Source organism: Lampetra planeri, chromosome 10 (assembly GCF_965212315.1).
Source record: "Lampetra planeri chromosome 10, kcLamPlan1.2.h2, whole genome shotgun sequence".
In the NCBI taxonomy this organism is placed as follows: Eukaryota; Metazoa; Chordata; class Hyperoartia; order Petromyzontiformes; family Petromyzontidae; genus Lampetra; species Lampetra planeri.
This window is the reverse complement of record NC_136116.1, coordinates 1,748,716-1,770,378: the sequence shown is the minus strand read 5'-3', so window position 1 is coordinate 1,770,378 and position 21,663 is coordinate 1,748,716. Positions and strand designations below refer to the sequence as shown.

Here is a 21,663-nt window from a genome sequence, read left to right as displayed (position 1 = left end):
CAGCAGACACAGCAACATCAGACACAGCAGCAGGCACAGCAGCAGACACAGCAGCAGGCACAGCAGCAGACGCAGCAGACACAGCAGCAGCAGACGCAGCAACAGACGCAGCAACAGCAGACGCAGCAGACGCAGCAGCAAACACAGCAAACACAGCAACAGCAGACGCAGCAACAGACGCAGCAGACACAGCAGCAGTAGACGCAGCAAACACAGCAGCAGACACAGCAAACACAGCAAACGCAGCAACAGACGCAGCAGCAGCAGCAGCAAACACAGCAACAGCAGACACAGCAAACACAGCAGCAGACACAGCAAACACAGCAAACGCAGCAACAAACACAGCAGACAGCAGCAAACACAGCAACAGCAGACGCAGCAGCAGACGCAGCAGACAGCAGCAGCAGACGCAGCAAACACAGCAACAGCAGACGCAGCAGCAGCAAACACAGCAACAGCAGACACAGCAAACACAGCAAACGCAGCAACAAACACAGCAGACGCAGCAAACACAGCAACAGCAGACAAAGCAGCAGCAGCAGCAAACACAGCAACATCAGACAGCAGACAGCAGACACAGCAAACACAGCAGCAGCAGCAGTCGACGCAGCAGCAACAGATACAGCAGCAGCAAACGCGGGTTCGGTAAATGAATCCCGAGTCGAGATGTAGTCCTGGTCGCTCTGTGTCCACGCAGCGACACGCGTGTCCTCTTCCTCCTCCTGCTCCTTGTTGACACGGTTGGAGTCGAGCAGGTAACACGATGCCGTTTGACGTGCGGTGGCCGTCAAGTTCAACGGAGGTGAAGTGATGGGGGCAAAATCAATTGCGGCACAGGTGCTAAATGATTGTAATCGGCCTGCGATGTGCTGCTGAATGATGGAGGATGATTAATTTTGCATGGGTCGCTAATTGCGCCCATGAGGAACGGCAAACACAGCTGGCCCCGCGACCCCGCGACACGCAGGATTATAAAATCAATGCTCATTAATGGGCATAGGCACGGTTGACCCCGGCGCTATTTATAGCTCAGTTTTGCGCTCTTTAACGCTCCCAGAATGTTAATTCCGCAGCACTGTGGGGTGCGAACGCGAGCGAGCGCGCGCAGCCTCGCCGACCTCGCCGACGCGTGCCCGCGGCAGTGACGCGGGGTCCTCGTTCGCGGTGGGCGCCCACGCGGGTCGCTCGGACCCGGCACCCGTCATCAGCCAGCGCCGGGAGGCTTTCCCCGCGTGCTCGGCGGCAGGCACTGGAGCCGCGTGCGGACGTTGGCGCACTCCCAGTGTGAAGCAGCCGCGACGGGCCTCCATTTCATTGATGAACAGCGAAGCGAGCTTCACGCATTTCATTTGTTGGACGTCATCGGCAATTGTTCTCTGCACGACGTGGCGATATGTTAATGACCTCGTCTGGTATACAGGAGGTTGTGTATATTTGGAGTTTGCATCTTGTCCCTGTGATTGCGTGGATTTTTCGCCAGGTCCTCCGGTGTTTCCCGTCACATTTTAGAATCAAAGCACGTTTACAGTATTTGGCTGCTATAAAGTTGTCCATAAGCCACTTCGTTGAGCAATTATATGCGGCCAGGTTGTCTGTAAAAAAGATCTATATAGCTTAGTGGGCCTTATCTGGTAATATAAAAAATACAGGTGGTTTAATAGTTTTGTTTACTAGTAATTTAAAGTGGCAAGCGCACGGTTGTATATCGCTCGCGAGGCATTCTCTGAATGGGCCCGATCTTGCTTTGAGCCTGACTCGTGCTGGGATGAGGGACTGCTTGGGACTAACGAGTGATGTGGACTTGGGATGCGACTTGGCCAGGAAGTGGCCGTGCAGCAGTGGATACCTTCATCTATCCAAGTTTATTTGCTTTTACGTCACATGCTTGGGGTCTCTTGCAAGGTGCATTGGCTTCGTCTAATGTACCAAACGCCAAACATCCCAATGCATTGAGGCATTGGGATGTTTAAAAGGGAACTTAACAATGCTTTTATTTTATTAGCTATAGATCTCTTTTTCAGAAGCGACCTGGCCACAAATGATTGCTCAACGAAGTAGCTTATTATCTTGCAATTTAGAGCAGCCAAATGCTCTAAACGCATGTTTCTAAATGTGGAAGGAAAACCCAGAGGACATGCAAACATGCAAACTCCAAATATACAGGCATCAGGGTCGGGATCGAACCCACAACCTCCTGTAATGTAGGCGAGGTAGTTAACATCTCTCCACAGTGGAGAGATGTTATCCTGCACTCTCATTATCTGCCATGGTCTATTCACTGCTGGATGAAGGCCTCCCCAAGCCGCCACCAGCTATGGTGATCCTGCAATGTAATGCATGTACCTAGCACCTGCATACGAGCCGGTTTCATCGCTCCATCTCCTTCATCAGCATTCCCAATGAGTTACGTTTGACATCATTCTATCTGGGATGTCGGTGGGAATCGCGACAGGGATTGCTGCAAAAGCGGTGCGATGCGGTGTGGGGGGGCGACGTTGTCTGGAATGCCTCGTGTGTGCGAAGGGCTCACAGTTCCCGAAATGTCTGGGACGAGTGCCTCTGATCGGTCCCACGGTGGGTGCCGGAACGTCACTCTGGCTGCAAGGGTAAAGATTGCGCAATGAAATTTATTCATTTCTCGTTGACTGCGTCTATGCTGCCACCTCGGAGAGGGGGAAAGAGCCATCAGTCTTGATCTAGATAATAGTAATGATGGCAGCGGGCGGTCGAGCGCTGAGCGTGGAGGGGGCTGCGAACCCGGAACCGCATCCAGGAGGCGATGTGCCGACCACCCGGCTGTTTGTCGCCTTCGCCGCGTCAATGCTCTTCGATGCTCATGCCGGCGCTCGAATGAAATCTGATTATTTTTCTTATTCTCGTTTTTTCCCTTGCAAACTCGTTACGCTTTCACGAAGACGCATCGGACGCCCTGTAAACATCGTCGAGACGAATGGAATTCATTTTCAGGCTCACCGAGATTGGAGGAAGCGCCTCAATTAGGGCGTCATTACGGTGCCTTGGAGTGCTCGGCACGCGGGAATTGCAGGGCCGTGGGGCAAGTTTTAAAGCTGTTTGACCACCCAGATAGCAGAACACTGCCCCGTGTCGTCACGTCAAACGCGTTGGGATTTTTCGAACGTCAAATATGAACGTCACATTTTTCGATTTAAAGCTTTCGTGACTGCAGGGATTCATCTTCTTGGTTCTTTCGGTAAAGTCACGTAGAAGGGAAGTAATAAAATAATATGTTTTATTTTTATTATTTTATTACTTCCCTTCTACGTGACTTTACCGAAAGAACCAAGAAGATGAACGTCACACTCACAACCGTGGCATCCGATGGACAAATCCCTTTCACGTGAGAGCGGTCGCTGTGTTTGTGCCGTCTCAGAAAGGGCACTCGGCAGGACAAAGCTGTAGCGCCGCAGCCGCTTCTGTAAAACGGCTCCCGCGGCACGGGACGGCTATAGAATGTCAATCGCCGCACGCCACGCAAAGAGAATGACCGACTTGGTGCCCCGCGCGCAATCGGACGCGGCGGGCATGAGCGATGCGCGTCGTGCCCTGGAGACGCGAGCGCCTCGCGGTGTTAACCGGCAGCGGTCGTCGGGAGGGGATGGGAGCGAACGCGTTGCTGCAACTGAGACGAGCACCCCCCCCCCCCCCACTGATCCCCTCGCCGTCACGTCGCCTCACAGGCACGCGCCTTGGCTCAACACCGCCCTTTGGCAGCCGAGTCCAAACAGCACGCGCGTGGCCACGGTCTGAAATCTCCCCTCCCCCCTCCCAAAAAATACAATACAAAATAAAATTACGACTGTTTATTCATATTAACGTTTTAATGTGAACAATATTCACAAGACTGTACTGATAAATTGCTGTTTTATTAGGTTGTATAAATTTTATCCCCCATCTAACATGGATCGTGCTGGGGCTGGAATGAATCACTCGACACCCCCCCCCCCCACCACTACGATTGAACTTGCGAGCCAATTGACGCAACCGCATGGGGAAACGGGTGGAGTCGGACAGAGTCGAATCTTTTTTGCTCCGCTGTCCCAGGCCATGGATACCGAAACTGGGCCCCGCGCGCCCCGTGTCCCACGCGCCCCGTGTCCCACGCGCCCCGTGTCCCACGCGCCCCGTGTCCCACGCGCCCCGTGTCCCACGCGCCCCGTGTCCCACGCGCCCCGTGTCCCACGCGCCCCGTGTCCCACGCGCTCCGCGTGCCAGATTCCGTGTCGAGAATTTTCACTGGCGCCAGGCCCGTCACGCCAGGATCTGTGTGGGACCAAGCCTCGGCGCTGTCGTACCACGCGCGTGCGCGTGTGTGCGCGTGCGTGTGTTTGGGCGTGCGTGTGTGTGTACGCGTATGTGTGTGCGCGTGTGTGCACGTGCTTGTGCGCGTGTGTGTATGGGCGTGTGTGTGTGTGCACTGCTGTCGTCGTGGGGTGCGGTAGTGTAGCGGTTAGCACGCTGCGCTACGAACCGGGCGACCCGAGTTCGATTCCCGCTCATGGCCAACACCAGTGACGATTATCTGAGCCGGTCCTGGACCTCCCCTAGGTCGACTCAGCCTCAAATGAGTACCTGGTGCGGTGTGTAATTATCGCCACTGGTGACACAAAGGCGGTCGGTCGTGGTGCTGGCCACCCACCCCGTCGTGTGCCGATCCGGCCTTCATAGGTGTTCTCTGACAGCACTTGCCCCAACAGTTTCTTAAGGCTGTACGGGGGATCTTTGTCTTTGCACCGATGCAATGAGCGAGAGAGAGTGGTGGTGGTGGCGGAGCCGCGTCTATAGCCGCCACCTTAACGCTGTCGCCGCACCGAGGCCGCAACACCCCCGGCGCTGCGCGTCCCGTGAGCCACCGCCATCGCCTCGAGCAAGGAGACATTTCTGACAGGGCTGGAATTGATCTGTAATGGAGTTGTTGTTCGGGTCCAGGGTTCACCGCTGATGCAATCCACAGCGCGGCAGGCAGGCCAGACCAACGGTCAGGGCAATGCCTGGTTATTTTTTGCGCTGAATGACCATATTCAAAGGTGGGAGTCGCGGGGGTTTATACGTCGCAATGAGGCTCCACGCCGTCCTGTGCTGCTGCACCGGATTAAAATGTGTCGCGAGGTACACAGGTTGGGGGAGCGGGGGGTCGTGAAAGGAGGAGAGGCGAGATGGTGGGAGTGGGGGGGGGCCTCATTAAAACGCAAACACGGGCCTAGGAGCACACATCGTGCGGCTAACATTTCACAGGGAAATGTTGAAGCGACATGCACAATGTGTACGCACGCACGCAACGGTTTGGGCAGCGTGCAGACGTCCGGACGGCAGCCGGTGCCGCTCGCGGGGGCCGCTCGCGTCCATCGCGCACCGCGGCGCGCGCTCGGCTCCTTTCATTTCGCATTTCGACCTTGGGCTTGGCAAATACAGTTTCGATTTACGTCCGAATGCGAGCAGGAAGACCGTCACGATGTAAATAAAGACGAGGGCAGGATTTGAGTAAACGCCACGCATATGCTCGAGGGCAAGCTCCCAGTGGGAGTTGAGGTTGTCTTGGAACGGAAGGTATATTTTTCTGTTCTTCGTCTCAAATGCGTGGTGGTAATGTGGGGGGCGTAGGGGGTGGTGGGGGGTTCTTACCTCACCGCGTGTTGTTACCTTAGTTCAATTCTGCTGTGGATAGGGTTGCCACCTCACATTGCACTGTGACACTTCAGAGGAAGAGGAAAATTACATCCCCACAATACCAGCAAAGGAGAGAATTGCATGCGAATGTATTTTCTTGAGTGGTGTTCTGTTGTTGTTATTAATATGCAACTAACAAAAAAAAATTTGAACGTAGTGCGGTACGCCAGCATAAACAAACCACAATTTTTTCGCAATATTTATTTATTTTATTTTCCCCCGATTTGTAACCCCGTGCAGACAATCTTGGGGTGCTGCGTCAACATCGGTCCCCGTGATGTCGAGGCAGTCGTAAGACGACCGTTCTGAGCAGATGGACACGAAGAAGCGCCACAGTCTGTTGCCGTTTAGCAGCACCCAGCCTGATGGCGACTGGCTCCTCCGTATTTTGACTCCTCGTGCCCTGGACAGATTTAACTCGTGCCCGAGACTTGGTCGGACGGTTACGGTTAAATAAATACGACCACTGACCTTTCATGAACAATTTCGCCTACATTGGAAAACCTTGTCCTTAAATAGCATTTGGTTGTTCACAAGAAGATTTATATTTTGACCTCATTTATTGGTGCCATTACAATAACCCTAAACCTAACCCGAACGATCCCAATGCTTGACTTGCCGTACTATCCATCGGTGGTTCAAGACGACAACGATCATGATGATGCTCCAGTCCCACCTCAGGCTCGCAACGCAACGCAAGAAAGCTGCTGCTGCTGCTGCTCCAGGCACTCGCCCTCCTGGTCGACCAATTCAACGGTCAATATTGACCTTTTCTTTTGCAATTCTCAGGAGACTGAGTAAACATTGGAATCGCGTCAAACTCGGCTACAGGGTCAGTTAAAGACTGATAAATAAACAGATTTGCTGGTTCAAATTTAGATTTCAGACTGTTTTATCAGGACCGGTGTGTTATGCAGCACTGGTGTACCGCCAATTGGTCTATATTTTTTTGTACGTCCTGGGGGAGACTTAGATTTCGAAATGAAACAGCTTCCTCAAAAAGAGGACATTCTGGGAAAACCAGAACCCTTCAGTGAGTGGTTCAATTCCAGCAGCACTCGCAGGAGAAGGGACGTCGTAAGCAGCCACGCTCTCCGCCTCTCCCTCCACCGCATTTGGAAGCAGAGCTAATGCGTCTGACTAACGACCCAGGAGGGGTTTAGGCCTTTGCAGCTGGTCGGCAATAAAGTCAGCGCTCACCCCCGCCACCCCCACCATGCCGTCGGAGGGAGACGGCGGTGCGTGGTGCGTGTAGCAAGCGCAGTAAATCTCACGGCTTTTGTGATTCAAGTGCAAAATGAACCCATTAATCTGCAACACACGCTCCCCGGCTGTGCCCGCTCCTCTGAAATATGCGAGCTGTTAGGATAGTGTGATGTGACGGTGCTGGCTCTGAGCTAATGAAGTCCACATTTTTCTGCCCTTCGGCATAACAGAGGACACGTTTCTAATATCGGGCTACGTGTAACGCATTACATGTATATGGTTTATTCTGTGACAGGTTGTTTTTTTCTAAAAGGTATCATGTCTTCCAAAATGCGATAATAACGTGTTTTAAAAGCAGCATTTTAAACAAACCAAAACAGTTAAACAATGACGTATATATATTGTTCTGTGTTTGTTTTATTTTATGGATGACATTCTAATGAAGAGTGACATTGTGGAAAACGTAATTCCATCACCACCACGATTCCACAGGTGGTCACGTGATGGTGTGGCTGCTCCGACGGTATCGCTACCCATCCTTTAGCTGAGCACGTCCCTTCCCGCCATTAAAATTGCTTCCCAAAGTCCCCTTTCCCCCAGTAATTTAGTAAATCATTATAATTATACACCACTGTCAATCCGCTTCGACACAAAAGCCGTGCCAATCACGGGGGTTGTTTGACCATACCTCACCACGCTGGTCATTGCAGGTTCGTGAAGCTGTGGGGTGGGAGCAGTTAATTTATCACTGGCCACTGATGTCAGCCGTGGCTGAGGAATCGAACGGAGGTCGCCGCGGTTTTGTAGCAACGCAATGCGCTAACCGCTGCGCGGGCGCTCTACTCCCTGCCCAGGAAATTGCACGTCCCCTCTTCCCTATCCACTGTGGTGGATCCACACGCTACTGCCGCCGCGCAGCAGCAGAACCCTACCTGCGGGGTTTACTTTCATCACGGTCGCTTATTTTAGATGCATTCTCTCTGCGATTGTGAATTCATCCAAGTGCGGTTGCGCCCGTCACGGCTCAAGGTCATCGCTCTGCTCGCACGGACACATCCACCGCCTCCTCCGCCGCCGCCTCCTCCTCCGCCGCTATCTCCCGCACCGATCCCATCCCCCTGCACCCCCGCCCCCCCCCCCTCGGCGCCTGTTCCCGAGCGCCGCGTCGCCCCCCGTGGCCGCTGCTGCCCTCGCCACCCTCGGCCATCGCTCTGCGCTCGACACGGCTGCTTCCGAATGTCAGAATCTCGACACCGCGGAGGTCATCTCATCACCATCGTCATCATCTGATCACCACCATCATTTCATCATCACCATCATCTCATCACCACCATCATCTCATCACCACCATCATCTCATCACCATCATCATCTCATCACCACCATCATCTCATCACTACCATCATCTCATCACCACCATCATCTCATCACTACCATCATCTCATCACCACCATCATCTCATCACCACCATCATCTCATCATCACCATCATCTCATCACCACCATCATCTCATCACCATCATCTCATCACCACCATCATCTCATCACCATCGTCATCATCTGATCACCACCATCATCTGATCACCACCATCATCTCATCACCACCATAATCGCATCACCACCATCATCTCACCATCATCATCTCATCACCATCATCATCTCATCACCACCATCATCTCATCACCACCATCATCTCATCACCACCATCATCTCATCACCACCATCATCTCATCACCACCATCATCTCATCACCACCATCATCTCATCACCACCATCATCTCATCACCATCATCTCATCACCACCATCATCTCATCACCATCGTCATCATCTGATCACCACCATCATCTGATCACCACCATCATCTCATCACCACCATAATCGCATCACCACCATCATCTCACCACCATCATCTCATCACCATCATCATCTCATCACCACCATCATCTCATCACCACCATCATTTCATCACCACCATCATTTCATCACCACCATCATCTCATCACCACCATCATCTCATCACCATCATCATCTCATCACCACCATCATCTCATCATCATCTCATCACCATCATCATCTCATCACCACCATCATCTCATCACCATTATCATCTCATCACCATCATCATCTCATCATCACCATCATTTCATCACCATCATCATCTCATCACCATCATCATCTCCTCACCACCATCATCTCATCACCACCATCATCTCATCACCACCATCATCTCATCACCATCATCTCATCACCACCGTCATCTCATCACCACCATCATCTCATCATCACCATCATCTCATCACCATCATCTCATCACCACCATCGTCATCGCATCATCATCATCATCACCACCATTATTATCTAATCATCACCATTATCTCATCATCACCATCATCTCATCATCACCACCATCATCATCTCATCATCATTCCATCACCATTATCATATCATCACCATCATCATCTAATCACCATCATCATCTAATCATCATCTCATCATCATCATCATTTACCAAATTGTTAGATGTGTGTGGATCGCTCTCTAACTACACTCCGAGTGGTGCTGCTGAAGCAGTGATGCGTGTGTGTTACTGTATGCTGAACTTCTTTCACACCGTACGTAGCCAACCGCGCTAATCGGAGGTGCGAAAAACACCGTCACGTCTGTTCACGTGACAACTTTGTTAATCGGCTGCGTCGGGTGGAGGAGGGGTGTCCGACAACATATGTTATTCACGCAATCTCGGCCAAAAAAAATAATTGTGAAGACAGATTGGTCATGAGAGCCTACGTATTAAAATCCCAGGAAGCGTACTACTAAGTCATACATATCACAATTATAATTCCTTATAGAGGAAACACATACTAATTAACTGATTACTAATCTAGTATAAAATTACACCACCCCCTTTTCCTCCGCCACTGATCTCCGCACCTTATGGGTTCAGCGATGACGTCGTCTATCTGCTGCTGCTCTGTTTAACACCGACACAGGAGGAGGATTTCTCCACCATTCTGGCAAATCTCCCGATGATGCTGGTTGTAATTACCAGCATCATTAACGACAAATTGTAAATGTTGTAGATTTTCTCTCCAACACACCGGTGGGCTGAAGTGGTAACTATTTGGCGCTTTGTATTCGTGACAAATCTCTTACTGATTGGCTGTGTCGGGTGATGGAGGGGTTTCGACACATTCATACTTACGCGATATAACCCAAAAAACCCTTTATTATGAAAATCCCTTCCTTGTCACTAGTTTGTGTTTTTTTGTTGTTGTTCAGCGTTCAAGCAACGGCACGTGGTGCGAAACGTCGGGCAACAACAACTTGTGACGCAACACGATAATAACGCGTCGGGAGGGCCATGCAGCAGAACCAAACACACAACTGGCACAATCGCGAAAATCCCTACGCCGGCGGTGTGTGCTGTGTTTCTTTGCTGTTGATTTGTTTTTTTGTGATTCAGGTCTCCCTCGAAAAGCAACAACAAAGGTGTAGCCCCTCGAAGCGCCCTCGCCCCGTGTGAATATATATATGTCGACGTCGCGTAATTTGCTCTTTTGACGCCACCGTGTCGCCCCTGCTGCTGCAGCATCCCGAGGGCGGGGAAGACTTCACGATCGTTCCCCAGCTGGAGCACTGCGAGAGCACTCACATGACCATCTGGCTCAGCATCGTCTACGCCTACAAGGGCCTGCTCATGGTCTGTATGGAAAGACCTCTCTTACACTCGTGCGCCTGCGAGCGTGTCTGTGCGAGGCCAGCTCCTGTGTGTGTGGATGTGTCATGGGAGCGGCAGTGTAGCGGTTAGCGCTACGCTGCGCTATGAACCTGGCGACCCGGGTTCGATTCCCGCTCACTGCCAATGACAATTATTTGAACCGGTCCTGGGCCTCCCCTAGGTCGACTAAACCTCAAATGAGTACCTGTTGCGGTGTGTAAACATCGCCACTGGGGAGACAAATGCAGCAGCCGGTCGTGGTGCTGACCACCCTACCCCCTCGTGTCCCGTGCCTCGTATCCCGTGCCGGGCTTCACAAGTGCTACTCACTCACAGCAATTGCCCCTACAGTTAAGGCTATCTGGGGGATCTTTGTGCCTGTGTGTGTGCCCGCCGTGAGGCCGAGTCGGCTGAGGGTGCCGCGTGACCGCGCGTGCCGCGTGCTCTCGAGGGAGCACGCGGGGCGCGCGTTCAATAATTTATGGGCGCATTCGGCATCTTAAATGATTTAAGGACGAATACTTTCGTGCATTTCTGATTATGCGACATTTTAATACAGTAGCTAAATTTAATATTTGTTTAAAGTTTGTAGCAATGTATTTTCAAGTTGTGATTATTTGGTGTAATTCCATGTGCAAGATTTTTGGTAGTTTGCGACTGTTGAGTGTTAGTCGCTTTGATATTAATGCTGAAATCTTCTATAAATGGACCCTCCAAATTCTTCCCAAGAGCACTGCGTTCTGCTGTGGCTGATGGCCCATAGGTGCCAGGTTGTCAGGCGATGAAAGCCATAAACAATGGATTGTAAATCAATCTGTGCAGAACTTTGTGCCACTCTGGTTTCCTCGCGCATGAAACGAACCACTCACTCATGAAATTGACGGCAACATCCCAAAATGAATCTTGAAATTATTACGAAATTGCCACCCGTTCACTTTGTCAGCATTTATCCTGTGCAATGTGCATCCCTACACTGAGTGATCTGAACGTCGCGAAACCGGGCTAAGACTGGTACGGCTGGGGGCTGCGAATTGGACAGAGGGCCGTGCCACCCCCGCCATCCCACCCCACTGCTTCTCTGCCCGTCCCACGCAGGTGTTCGGCTGCTTCCTGGCATGGGAGACACGGAACGTATCGATTCCGGCGCTCAACGACAGCAAGTACATCGGCATGAGCGTCTACAACGTGGGCATCATGTGCATCATCGGGGCGGCCGTCTCCTTCCTGACGCGCGACCAGCCCAACGTGCAGTACTGCACCGTCGCCCTCGTCACCATCTTCTCCTCCACCATCACCCTCTGCCTCGTTTTCATGCCCAAGGTGAGCGGCGCGGAGGTGGTGCTCGTGGTGGAAGGTAGCGTGTTCGCCGTGTGGATATTATTCGTAATGATAGTTCGCGAATCGGACGCGTTGTTCGATCGAGAACTCGGAGGCACGGATCAAGATCTGTAAGTCAATCGTACGACGGCCTGAACATGTGAGAGCATGGACATGTGATAGCATGAACATGGGAGAGTCTGGGCAGGTGAGTATGAACATGTGACAACCTAAACAGGTGATGGCATGAACATGTGAGAGCCTGGACAGGTGAGAGCCAGAACAAGTGAGTATGAACAGGCAAGAGCCTGGAAATGTGATATCATGAATACGTGACAGCCTGAACAGGTGAGCTTGAACATATGAGAACCTTGAGCTGCTACCGGAATGTGATGGTGCTTGGATGCCGCTGCGTCTGTTCAGTGGGAGAGAGTTCCAGATGGCTGCTGATGCAGCTACGGAGGGTGGTAGTTTGTAGGATCCACGAGGCCAGAGCCCCGGGTGTGTTTTGTTTTTAGCGGAGGAGTCACTTGGCACAGCCTAAGCGATAGAGGGAAAAGACCGGAATGGAAAGAGGCATTAGCAACATGATAAACCATGATTACAGATTCACCAGCAACAATGCCTGATGGCGCTTGGCAGGTAAGCCGATCCAGGGGAGAGATTTTAACATTGAATTTAGGATTCCATTGAGAAGCTCGCTCGGGATTTTCGTTGCTGTCCGAGTGGGGGGGAATTAGTCGTGAGAGACGTTTGGAACCCGAGACCAGGCTGGCAGGCTGAGCGCAAAAGAGTTTAATGCGTAGGAGGCTTTCACGACCAATGTTATCCATCATCGAGGGTTTTTGGGGTTAGATCGCGGAAATATGAATGTGTTGTTCAACCCGCCATCAACCGAAAAAGCTAATTAGGAAGGTTTGTCACGTAAACAACACGTGGCAATGTGTTACTGGTTCAGCACACAGGTGTGTTGGAGAGTAAACCCACTACGACATTTACAATTTGAGTAACGTGACGTTTTACCGGTAATTACAACTCAGCCTCATCAGGCGACAGCCAGAATTGTGGAGAAATCCTCCTCCTGTTTCGGTCTTAACTAGATGTCGTCATTCCGAGAAAACAGCCCCCTCCCACCTCTATCATGAGCTCAAAAGAGGTGGTTCTGAGCAACAGTCGACCGCTCTTGATGGCGAGACGTGGTGTTGTGTGGATTACGCACACACGACGCCTGTGGACAAAGCAGCAGCTATTCCTGCAGTCTTGGGGCGCCCTCTGGATGAGCCTGGGTGGAGCTTTGGATGCGCGACGACGTAGCACCCACAGATTGCCATCGGGCTTGCGGTGCAGAGAGCAGTGCAGAGACATGTGTCGTACTGCACTTCTATGTTTCCACGTTGATGTCTTCAGCAACTTTCGCTGACCAGCAGGCTGAAGTATGGTCAACTAACCCCCAACAACCTCCCCTAGGTCAACTCGGCCTTAAATGAGCACCTCGTGCAGCGTGTAAATATCAAACGCAAAGGCGGCTGAGCGCGGCGCCGGCCACAACGCCCCTGCGTACTCAGCGCCGGCCTCAATAGGCGCTCGCCGACGGCGCTCGCCCCCAAAGATCCGTGCGCACTCACACAGCTCGCCTCCTGGCTCTCTGTCCGCGTGCTCCACCAGCTGATCGCCATGCGCACGAACCCGGACGCGGCGACGCGCAACCGGCGCTTCCGCTTCACGCAGGCGCAGAAGCGCGAGGACACGCGCACGCCGCCCTCCGTGTCCAGCGTCAACCACAGCTCCAGCGGCCGCCTCGAGGGGCTGCAGGCCGAGAACCAGCGCCTGCGCATGTACATCACTCAGGTGACCGGCTCTGCGGCACGCGCGCGGGGCACTGGCATTGCTGTGTGTTGTGTGTGCGGTGCCCTGACACCGCCAGCGGTAGTGGAGTCGTTAGCGCTCTGCACTACGAGTTCGATTCCCGCTCATGGCCAAAAACAGTGGCGGATATCTGAACCAGTCCCAGGCCTCCCCTATGTCGATTCAGCCTCAAATGAGTGCGTGGTGCAGTGTGTAGTAAACATCGCCACTGGGGAGACAAAGGCGGTCGAGAGTGGATCTGGCCAGCCACACCTTCACGTGTCCTGCCGGCCTTCATAGGTGCTCTCGAACAGCACTTGCCCCAACAGTCTGTTAAGGCTATACGGGGGATCTTTGTTTTGGTGCCCTGACACACGCACATACTCACACAGCGGCGTCCTTGCCATGCTGTGGTGCCAGTGCTTTGGAGGTAAGGCTTGGTGGATCGTTTACACAAATGTGTATATGCTTGTCAACATTGTGGAGGCAATAGGCAGCTTCTAATAACATAATCTGGCCTCTGGGACTGAGATCGTCCCTGCTGAGATGAGTTGTTTGTTTGGCTCACGTTGGCTGGCATGAACACGCTCAGGCACCCACCGCCTCCTGGCCACCACCTCCCGGCTGTCACCACCTCGCTGGGTCGCGACGTGGTGGTCAGGCGATGACAGTGCCGTCTGTTCTAATAAAACGCCACATGTGTTGCTTTCATAACGTGAATTGGTTACAACGCAATGAATGTATTAGGGAACGCATTTTTCATAACGCGGATGCGAATTGGATATAACGCGATCGGGCGAGGGGAACTATGTCACGGCGCGAGGAGGAGGCATACGCGGTCGTGCGGCTGCCTCAGCGTAGCGGCGTCGCGCAAGGCAGCGGGATGCTGCTGGATGCTTCCAGACGCTACCCACGCGCCTCAGTCTCTGTTCAGCCTGCGTGCGCATCTCGACTGTTATCACGGACTGTGCTTTACCCCACATATGTCATTATAACGCGATTTTTCCATACGCGGTGATCTTCAGGAACGCGACTACCGCCGCGTTATACTGCATTGTGGATTTCTTGAATGGGGGGGGGAGGGGGGTAGTTTTCTCCAGGTTCTCAGGTTTCGCCCCCCACCCCACACACGAAGCCAAACACTTGTCATGTAAATTGGATTCGGTGAGTCAAACACGGTGATGTGGCACGATCCTCCGGAAAACGTCCGGACGTTCAGTGGGGCTTTACCGGATAAAGAAACGACAGTCAAGGTAACCGGGCACTTTCTTGGTAAGCCAGTCATCCAGTTGAGCTGTCTCGCGCACTCCGTGCAACCGAGAACAGCTGACAGCTGAGCGACGTTGATATGTAGCTCACGTCTGACTGTCCGGGTGAATGCCCAATAGCCCAGTCCAAGCCTCGTCACAAGGAGATAGAGGGCACACGAACCGCATTGCGTGTTTTTCAATTTCAATTTTGTTTCCACTATAACTCTCCACTCCCCGACAGAGCCAATCAAATCAAGTTGTCACGTTGGCAAATATGGCAATTGATTTGATTTGTCAGTAAAAAAAAGTAAATGTTGAAATGCGAGCAAAATTTGACAGTGTTTCTCCAACGTTTCTCTGGAGATGACAACCAGCATCATCAGGTGTTTACAAAATTTCTGCTCTCCTAAGCGTGGGGAAATTTTTGTTGGTACATTTTCCCCCACGATTAGCACAGTTGGCAACATAACGGCGCGAAAGAAGTTCAACATACGTGCGTACATTTCAAAACAACATCAACAGGCAAATAAGAGCAGGTGACTTTCTGAAACATCAAGATCGGTAGCTCACCGCGGCCGGTGCTGTCGACGCCTCCACACGTCGCCGTAATTGTGTCTCTTTTGTGAGACCATGCGGTTGTTGCACAGTCAGCGGCCAATTATCTGTGATATAATTGCTGAATGTATGAGGAAAGGAAGGACCATCATCATGCCATTTGTACATAATGTAGAACTCTATGCTTGTTGAACAATTGATTATGGTGCATGTCCGTGATCTGCCATTAAATATTTCGTATGTCAGTAAATGGCAGTTGTGTGATAATGAATATACCTTGGGGGAGTGGTGGTGTAATGGTTGGCACACTCCACTACGATATCGGCGATCTGGGTTCAATTCCCAGTCAGTCGCAAGATATATCTTAATCAGTCATGAGCCTCCCCGAGATTGACTCAGCCTTAAATAAGTATCTGGTGCAGTGTGTAAATATCAGCACTGGGGAGACAAAGACGGCCAGCCATCGTACTGACCTCACATCTCGCGTGCAATTCCGACATTCGTAGCTGCTCGCTTAACAGCACTTGTCCCCATAGTCCGCGTAGGGCTATGCAGGGGTGGGTGGGGGGGTAAATCTTTGTCTCTGTACCACTTCCACAGCTGGATTCTGAGCTCGAGCACATCACCATGGAGATGCAGGAGAGCCCGGAGAAAGCACCGGGCACGTGGGGAAACGCAAACTACACAAACGCAACCGCCGGCTACGGGGTCAGCGCTCAGCGACCTCTGCTGCAGGGTAAGGCCCGCTCTGCCAGGTCCATGCCAGGTTTTTTTTTGTTAAACTAATTTCAAACTTAATTTGGAGCTTTCGTGACTGCAGGAATTACTCTTTGGTTCTTTCGGTAAAGTCACGTATAAAGATAAAATAATAAATTAAATACTAATTTCAGCCGGAGCTGTCCGGGTCGGCGTTCCCGGAAACTATTTCTGCACCCAGACACGCCGCATCGAGGCTACGCCCCTCGCTTCGGCTGCAGCTACTCTCTGCGGTCGTACGCACGTTTGTTTCAATATCTCTTGCAGCGTGCGTAGTAGCCAACCACGCTCATCGCAGGCGCCGAGGGTAAGGGCGGCGAACTAAACACAGAAACAGTTCTAAAGAATTGAGTTTTCAATTTTGATTTAAAAGTGCATTTACTCCAGTGGCCTCCTGCCGCTAGACCTACTACCCCGGTCGAACAGTCACGGAGAGAAATGTAGCCGCTGCACGCAGTGTGATGCAGCTGTAGATGTGTAGTAACGCTTATGACTCGTTCACACCGGAGTTGGAGGCACACTTGTTTATTTAACACCAACGTTGTGACATACACACTGAGGGGGTATCGGCCCCCTCACCCGTCTATCTGAGGACACCCCTCTAGGCTAACCCTAGCCTGCCTCTGAGTCCTCCTCTAATGGGCTAGGGGAGGCTATCTTGGCCCGACACTGGTCAGTCGGGCCCGGTACCCAGAGTCCAGACCAGCACTGGCTCTGGCTCTGGTACCACGCCACTGGCTCGAGCCTGCGCGGTCCTGATAAGGACGGCGTGCCAGGGGGAGACCAGGGCTCTATCTAGGACGTCTTCCGTCTTCTCTTCTTAGCTAACACAACACTCCCGAGCCCTTCGATACATTCCCCTTTTATACCCAACCCCTCCCTGAGGGGTGGGGCCCCGGGGGATCATAATGACCGAATCGACCCCCCAGGGTGTCTGGCGCGGACGTCGCAGAGGGCACCTGCTCGTGTACACATGTAGCCCCGCCTACTGTGTTTGTTTACCATAGGCTGCCATGCATAACGGGCTCTCTCTCTAACACCCCTACAGATGCGTTGCAGTAAATCGTTGTCCTCGCCACCTGTGCATCCCAGCTGCAGTTGTTGGCATTGGCGACGGTGGTCAGTGCTAAGGCAGAAGTAGTGGCTGTCTAATTTCGCCTCCGCGGTTATTGTTGCGTCTCATTTTGCCGGCTGACGTGCGCCGGGATTCACTAAGTGCTCACCGATGTTTTGCGCATTGAACTTCGTAAAATCACAACGCAGCTTGTGTAGCGATTGTGAGAAAATGTTTTCAGCTTTGTGAACAGTAGAAGAAACAGTAGAAACGTGACACGTGTTTTACTGTTTGGCCGTGTCGGGTGGTGGAGGGTTACGACACATTATAAATTACGCGATCTGACCCAAAAACCTTTATTATAGAAGCGTGTTTTGTTTGTGTGGTTGTGTGTACACGTGTGGGGGTACGTACAGTACGTGCGGTGCCGCGGTTGGCACGCTGCGCTACGAACCCGGCGACCCGAGTTTGATTGCCACTCACGGCCAACACGGGTAACGATTATTTGAACTGGTTCTGGGCCTCCCCTAGGTCAACTTGGCCTCAAATTAATACCTGGTGCAGTGTGTAAAAACATCGCCACTGGGGGGCCACGGCCGGCCTGGCGTGGTGTTAGCCACCCACTCACTCGTGTACCGTGCCGGCTTCATAGCTGACCACTAACAGCACTTGCCTCAACAGTCTGTTGAGGCTATACTGGGGGTCTTTGTCGTTGTGTGGGGCAGCAGTGTGTGAGCGTGCGTGGGTGTCCACACAGCTGAGGTGGCTCAAATGCATTTGGTCACAGAGGAAGTTTAGGCGCTGCGTTTCAGAGCAGAATGTGCGATGGAACTGTCTCTGCGTTGCCCCCGGGGCCACAGCGAATGCTCTAAAGTGGGTGCGGCGATGAAGCCGTCATAGGCCAGGATCGAGCGCCTCCGGAGGGAAGAGCTTCCGCGCCTTCGCTTGCCGCAGTCGAGAGGGCAAACGGCGGCGCGCGTGTGTTTTGCTCCGCGCTCCACGGCTATCAATGCCGAAATTTGCTGCGTGTGGACGGTCGCTTTGGGAAAAAAAAACAATCATCTGAATTGCTCACTTACGCACAATGGCACGGTGCTCTCAGATGTACCTGCGGTGTGATGCCGAGAGCTGCGAGTTCGTACGAGCGTTCGTTCCGATTGGGATTTTATTTTTTACATTTAATTAAATTATTCCCCCGGGAATATACCCTGCGGGAAGGGGCTAGCGCGCTGCGCTACGAACCCAGCGACCCGAGTTTGATTGCTGGCCACGGCTAATGTCAGTGGCCAGTGCTGTCTGAACCTGTGCTGGGACCCCCCCCCCCCCCGTAACCCTTTCACCAACTCACATTGACCAGCGTGGTGAAGTATGGCCAAAACAACCTCCATGACCGGCACAGCACGGTAGAAACTCTCACCTGTGAATATTAACGGCAGCCATGGAACGGAACGCATCCGAGAAGGACGTCCACCGATTTTACGGAGTGGATTATTGGGAAGGCCTTCAATCCAGCAGTGAATTGACTGAGGCTGACGACTGCCACTGTACCTTGGAGTTGAATGGAAACGCGGTCCTTGCCGAGCGCCCTACAGCGCGGTGTCGCACCAGCCAAGGTGAGGGCCAAGAAACAAAACAACCCATCTTGCCGCCTTAGACTATCTCCGTCCCAGGGGCCCATCGAGGATTTTATCAGGGGCTGCCTCCGCACCGTTGAAAAGCAATTTGTCTCGTTCACAATGCTCTCCTCTTTAGATCGCATCCTCCACAGCGCCAAGACAAGCAGCTGCTCTGATAAGCTGGCTATATACGGCCGAGTGATGTAGTAAGCGCACCCAGCGTGATGCACATTAAGCCGTGACATGAAGACCCTTTCGGATATTCCAGACCTGCCGTTCAAAACGTCGCGTGTGCAAAAACACATCGTGTTTCTGATTGAGTAAATGCTACATGTGCGCAGTGGCTTCATTTCCAGTGTTGTTGCTGCTGCTGCTGCTGCTGCTTGGGAAAATTCTAAAGAAAAGCTCTCAGTACGTTATCTCACTTTTTCAAGTGACTTTACCGCAGCGCTGATTTGTGATAATACAAATGTAGTTCGTTTTGTTTTCATCCTTTCTATACTTTTAAGGGGATCACCAAGACGCTGTGTTCACGGACGGTTATAGTCTACTATGTGGTTTTACCCAATTAAGTAATTTGCGGGTAATTTATTTACTTAAATATGGATCATGACGCAGGCACAGCACTTGAATTACTCTATTTATCGAAAGACGCTAAAAGGGATCTTCAGTGGCCACTGCCAAGCAGTGGTTAATGCACATGCCGTATTCACCGCGTTGAAGCAGTGGCTAATACTGCACGTGTAGCAAGAAGCAGGGCGGCCTCGAGGCTCAAACCGCGACGCTCCCCGACGGGTGACGACCCCAGCCGTGCGGCCTCTACGCGAGCGTCGGCGGCTTGTTTTGAGGGAAGCGAGGAGTTTGCGAGCGTGGGGAGATGGATGGAGGCTTTGATGTGGTTGGTGACCGCGCTGTGGAGGACCGCGCGCGGGCCTTTGAGCGTGCGGACCGCGGCGTGCTCCATGCCAAAGCCCGAGATCCTCGTCCCCGGGGACGTTTCATCTCCCTGGGGGAGGGCGAGAGTGGTCGCGGGGCGACGCGGGTGGGGGGGGGGTGACCTTTTGTTTTTCAAAAGGTCCTCGGTGCCAGCCGGTTATCATGCAAGCCGGACCCCATCCGGGCACCCTGCCCCTCTGAGGTTGCCTCCTTTGATGGAGTGAAGATAACATTTAACGAAGGGGAAGGGCCGGCCTTTCCGCACAAACCCAATGGTGCCATTTTCAGTGGGACATCAATATGCCACCCCCACTGTTCCTCTGCCTCTCTCTCCCCAAGAGTATATTTGTGGGATTCATGAAGATCTCGGACTTGATGGGCTGTTCCCATGTTTGAGTAATGATGATCAGATCAAAATGCAGCAGGCTGTTCTCATATTTCACCATTCCCAAGCGAACCCTGCACATGACGAAGATCTGCCATGTTGACAAAATGAGTTTAAAGTTGAGAGTTTATTTCGTGTAACCCGGTGAGAACTCAAAGAAGCCAGGATAGAGTCTGATTTGTTTGAGTGACCTGGGACATTGGTCTGCCAGTTGGGGGCAATGAGTGCTGTATTACGTGTGGTTAGGAGTGCGTTTTTTTATCCCACTTAGAAAGCAAACCCAGAAACATTAGTGGGAATTTGTTTCAAACTATTTCGTCGTGACAATTTTCATGGAGCGCTCACGACGTGACCTCTTACACACCGTGCAGAGGTTTGTGGAGGTCACGTGGTGGCCTAGAGGGTATGTGGGCATTTGGCACCGTTCGATAGAGTGGCGCAGCTCTGCTCCGGGCCGGAATCGAGACCTGCAGAGGGAGCCGCTGCTTTTGCACCTAAAGTTTACAGAGGAGGTTGTGTACGAAGCAACGCTGAGCTGCGGGTGGGGAGACGTGTTTTTCTCTCCATGTTTCACCACCCGAATCTCTCCTTTCTTCGCTGAACTTTCCCCATAATTTCGTCGCGGATGACATCCAAATGTTCTTATCCTGACCTCGCTTCCCGCATCTCATCCTGTCTGGTCTCCATCCAATCTCGGATGTCACGTCACTTTCTGTCCATCAACCAAAATTATCGTTTTTCCTGCCTCCCGTTCCCCTGTCACACCATCTCTTTCCCTCCGTTTTATATTTCCCAGATTTCCTCACGTTTCCGTCACTTCATACGCTTGCCGGTTTCACTTATTCAACATTCGCAAAATTCGACCGCTTTTTTCAACCTCTGCTGAAAAAACTCCCCATCAATTTCCTTCACCATGACCGTTGTCTGGACCACTGTAACTCTCTCATGCTTGGTCTCCCCGTATATGCTGATGCCCCCCTTCAACAAATCCAAAACACGTCTCCACGTATCATATTCAACTTTCCCTATAATTCTCACAGCTCCACTCGCCTCGCTCGACTGCATTGCCTCCCTGTTTATTACCGATTCACTACTCAAATCCCTCACCCTGGTCAACATATCCCTTCATAGTCTTACCCCATCCCATCTTGCCACTCTGATATCATGCTATGTCCCTTCTCGCTCTCAATCTTTGCTGTCTCCCTCTGTTCCTCCTCCTTGTGCTCGATCCACGCATTCCCTCTCTCTCGTCTCGCTCCCCTTCGCCCAAACAAACTTCCCCTCCTCGTCAAGCGGGACCACCTTCGATCATTAGTTTCCACTCCTCACTGACAGCTCACT

At 52.2% G+C, this 21,663-nt stretch overlaps 1 protein-coding gene across 1 annotated transcript in view; it reads left to right on the top strand.

Moving 5' to 3' along the window:
• GABBR2 (gamma-aminobutyric acid type B receptor subunit 2) overlaps window positions 1-21,663 on the top strand; it is a 65,149-nt gene that overhangs the window by 31,254 nt on the left and 12,232 nt on the right. Inside the window, exons 14-17 of the mRNA XM_078597880.1 lie at window positions 10,480-10,590; window positions 11,704-11,928; window positions 13,591-13,773; window positions 16,176-16,311. Of these exons, the coding sequence (XP_078454006.1) occupies window positions 10,480-10,590; window positions 11,704-11,928; window positions 13,591-13,773; window positions 16,176-16,311 (655 nt within the window). The remainder of the gene's footprint in view (window positions 1-10,479; window positions 10,591-11,703; window positions 11,929-13,590; window positions 13,774-16,175; window positions 16,312-21,663) is intronic.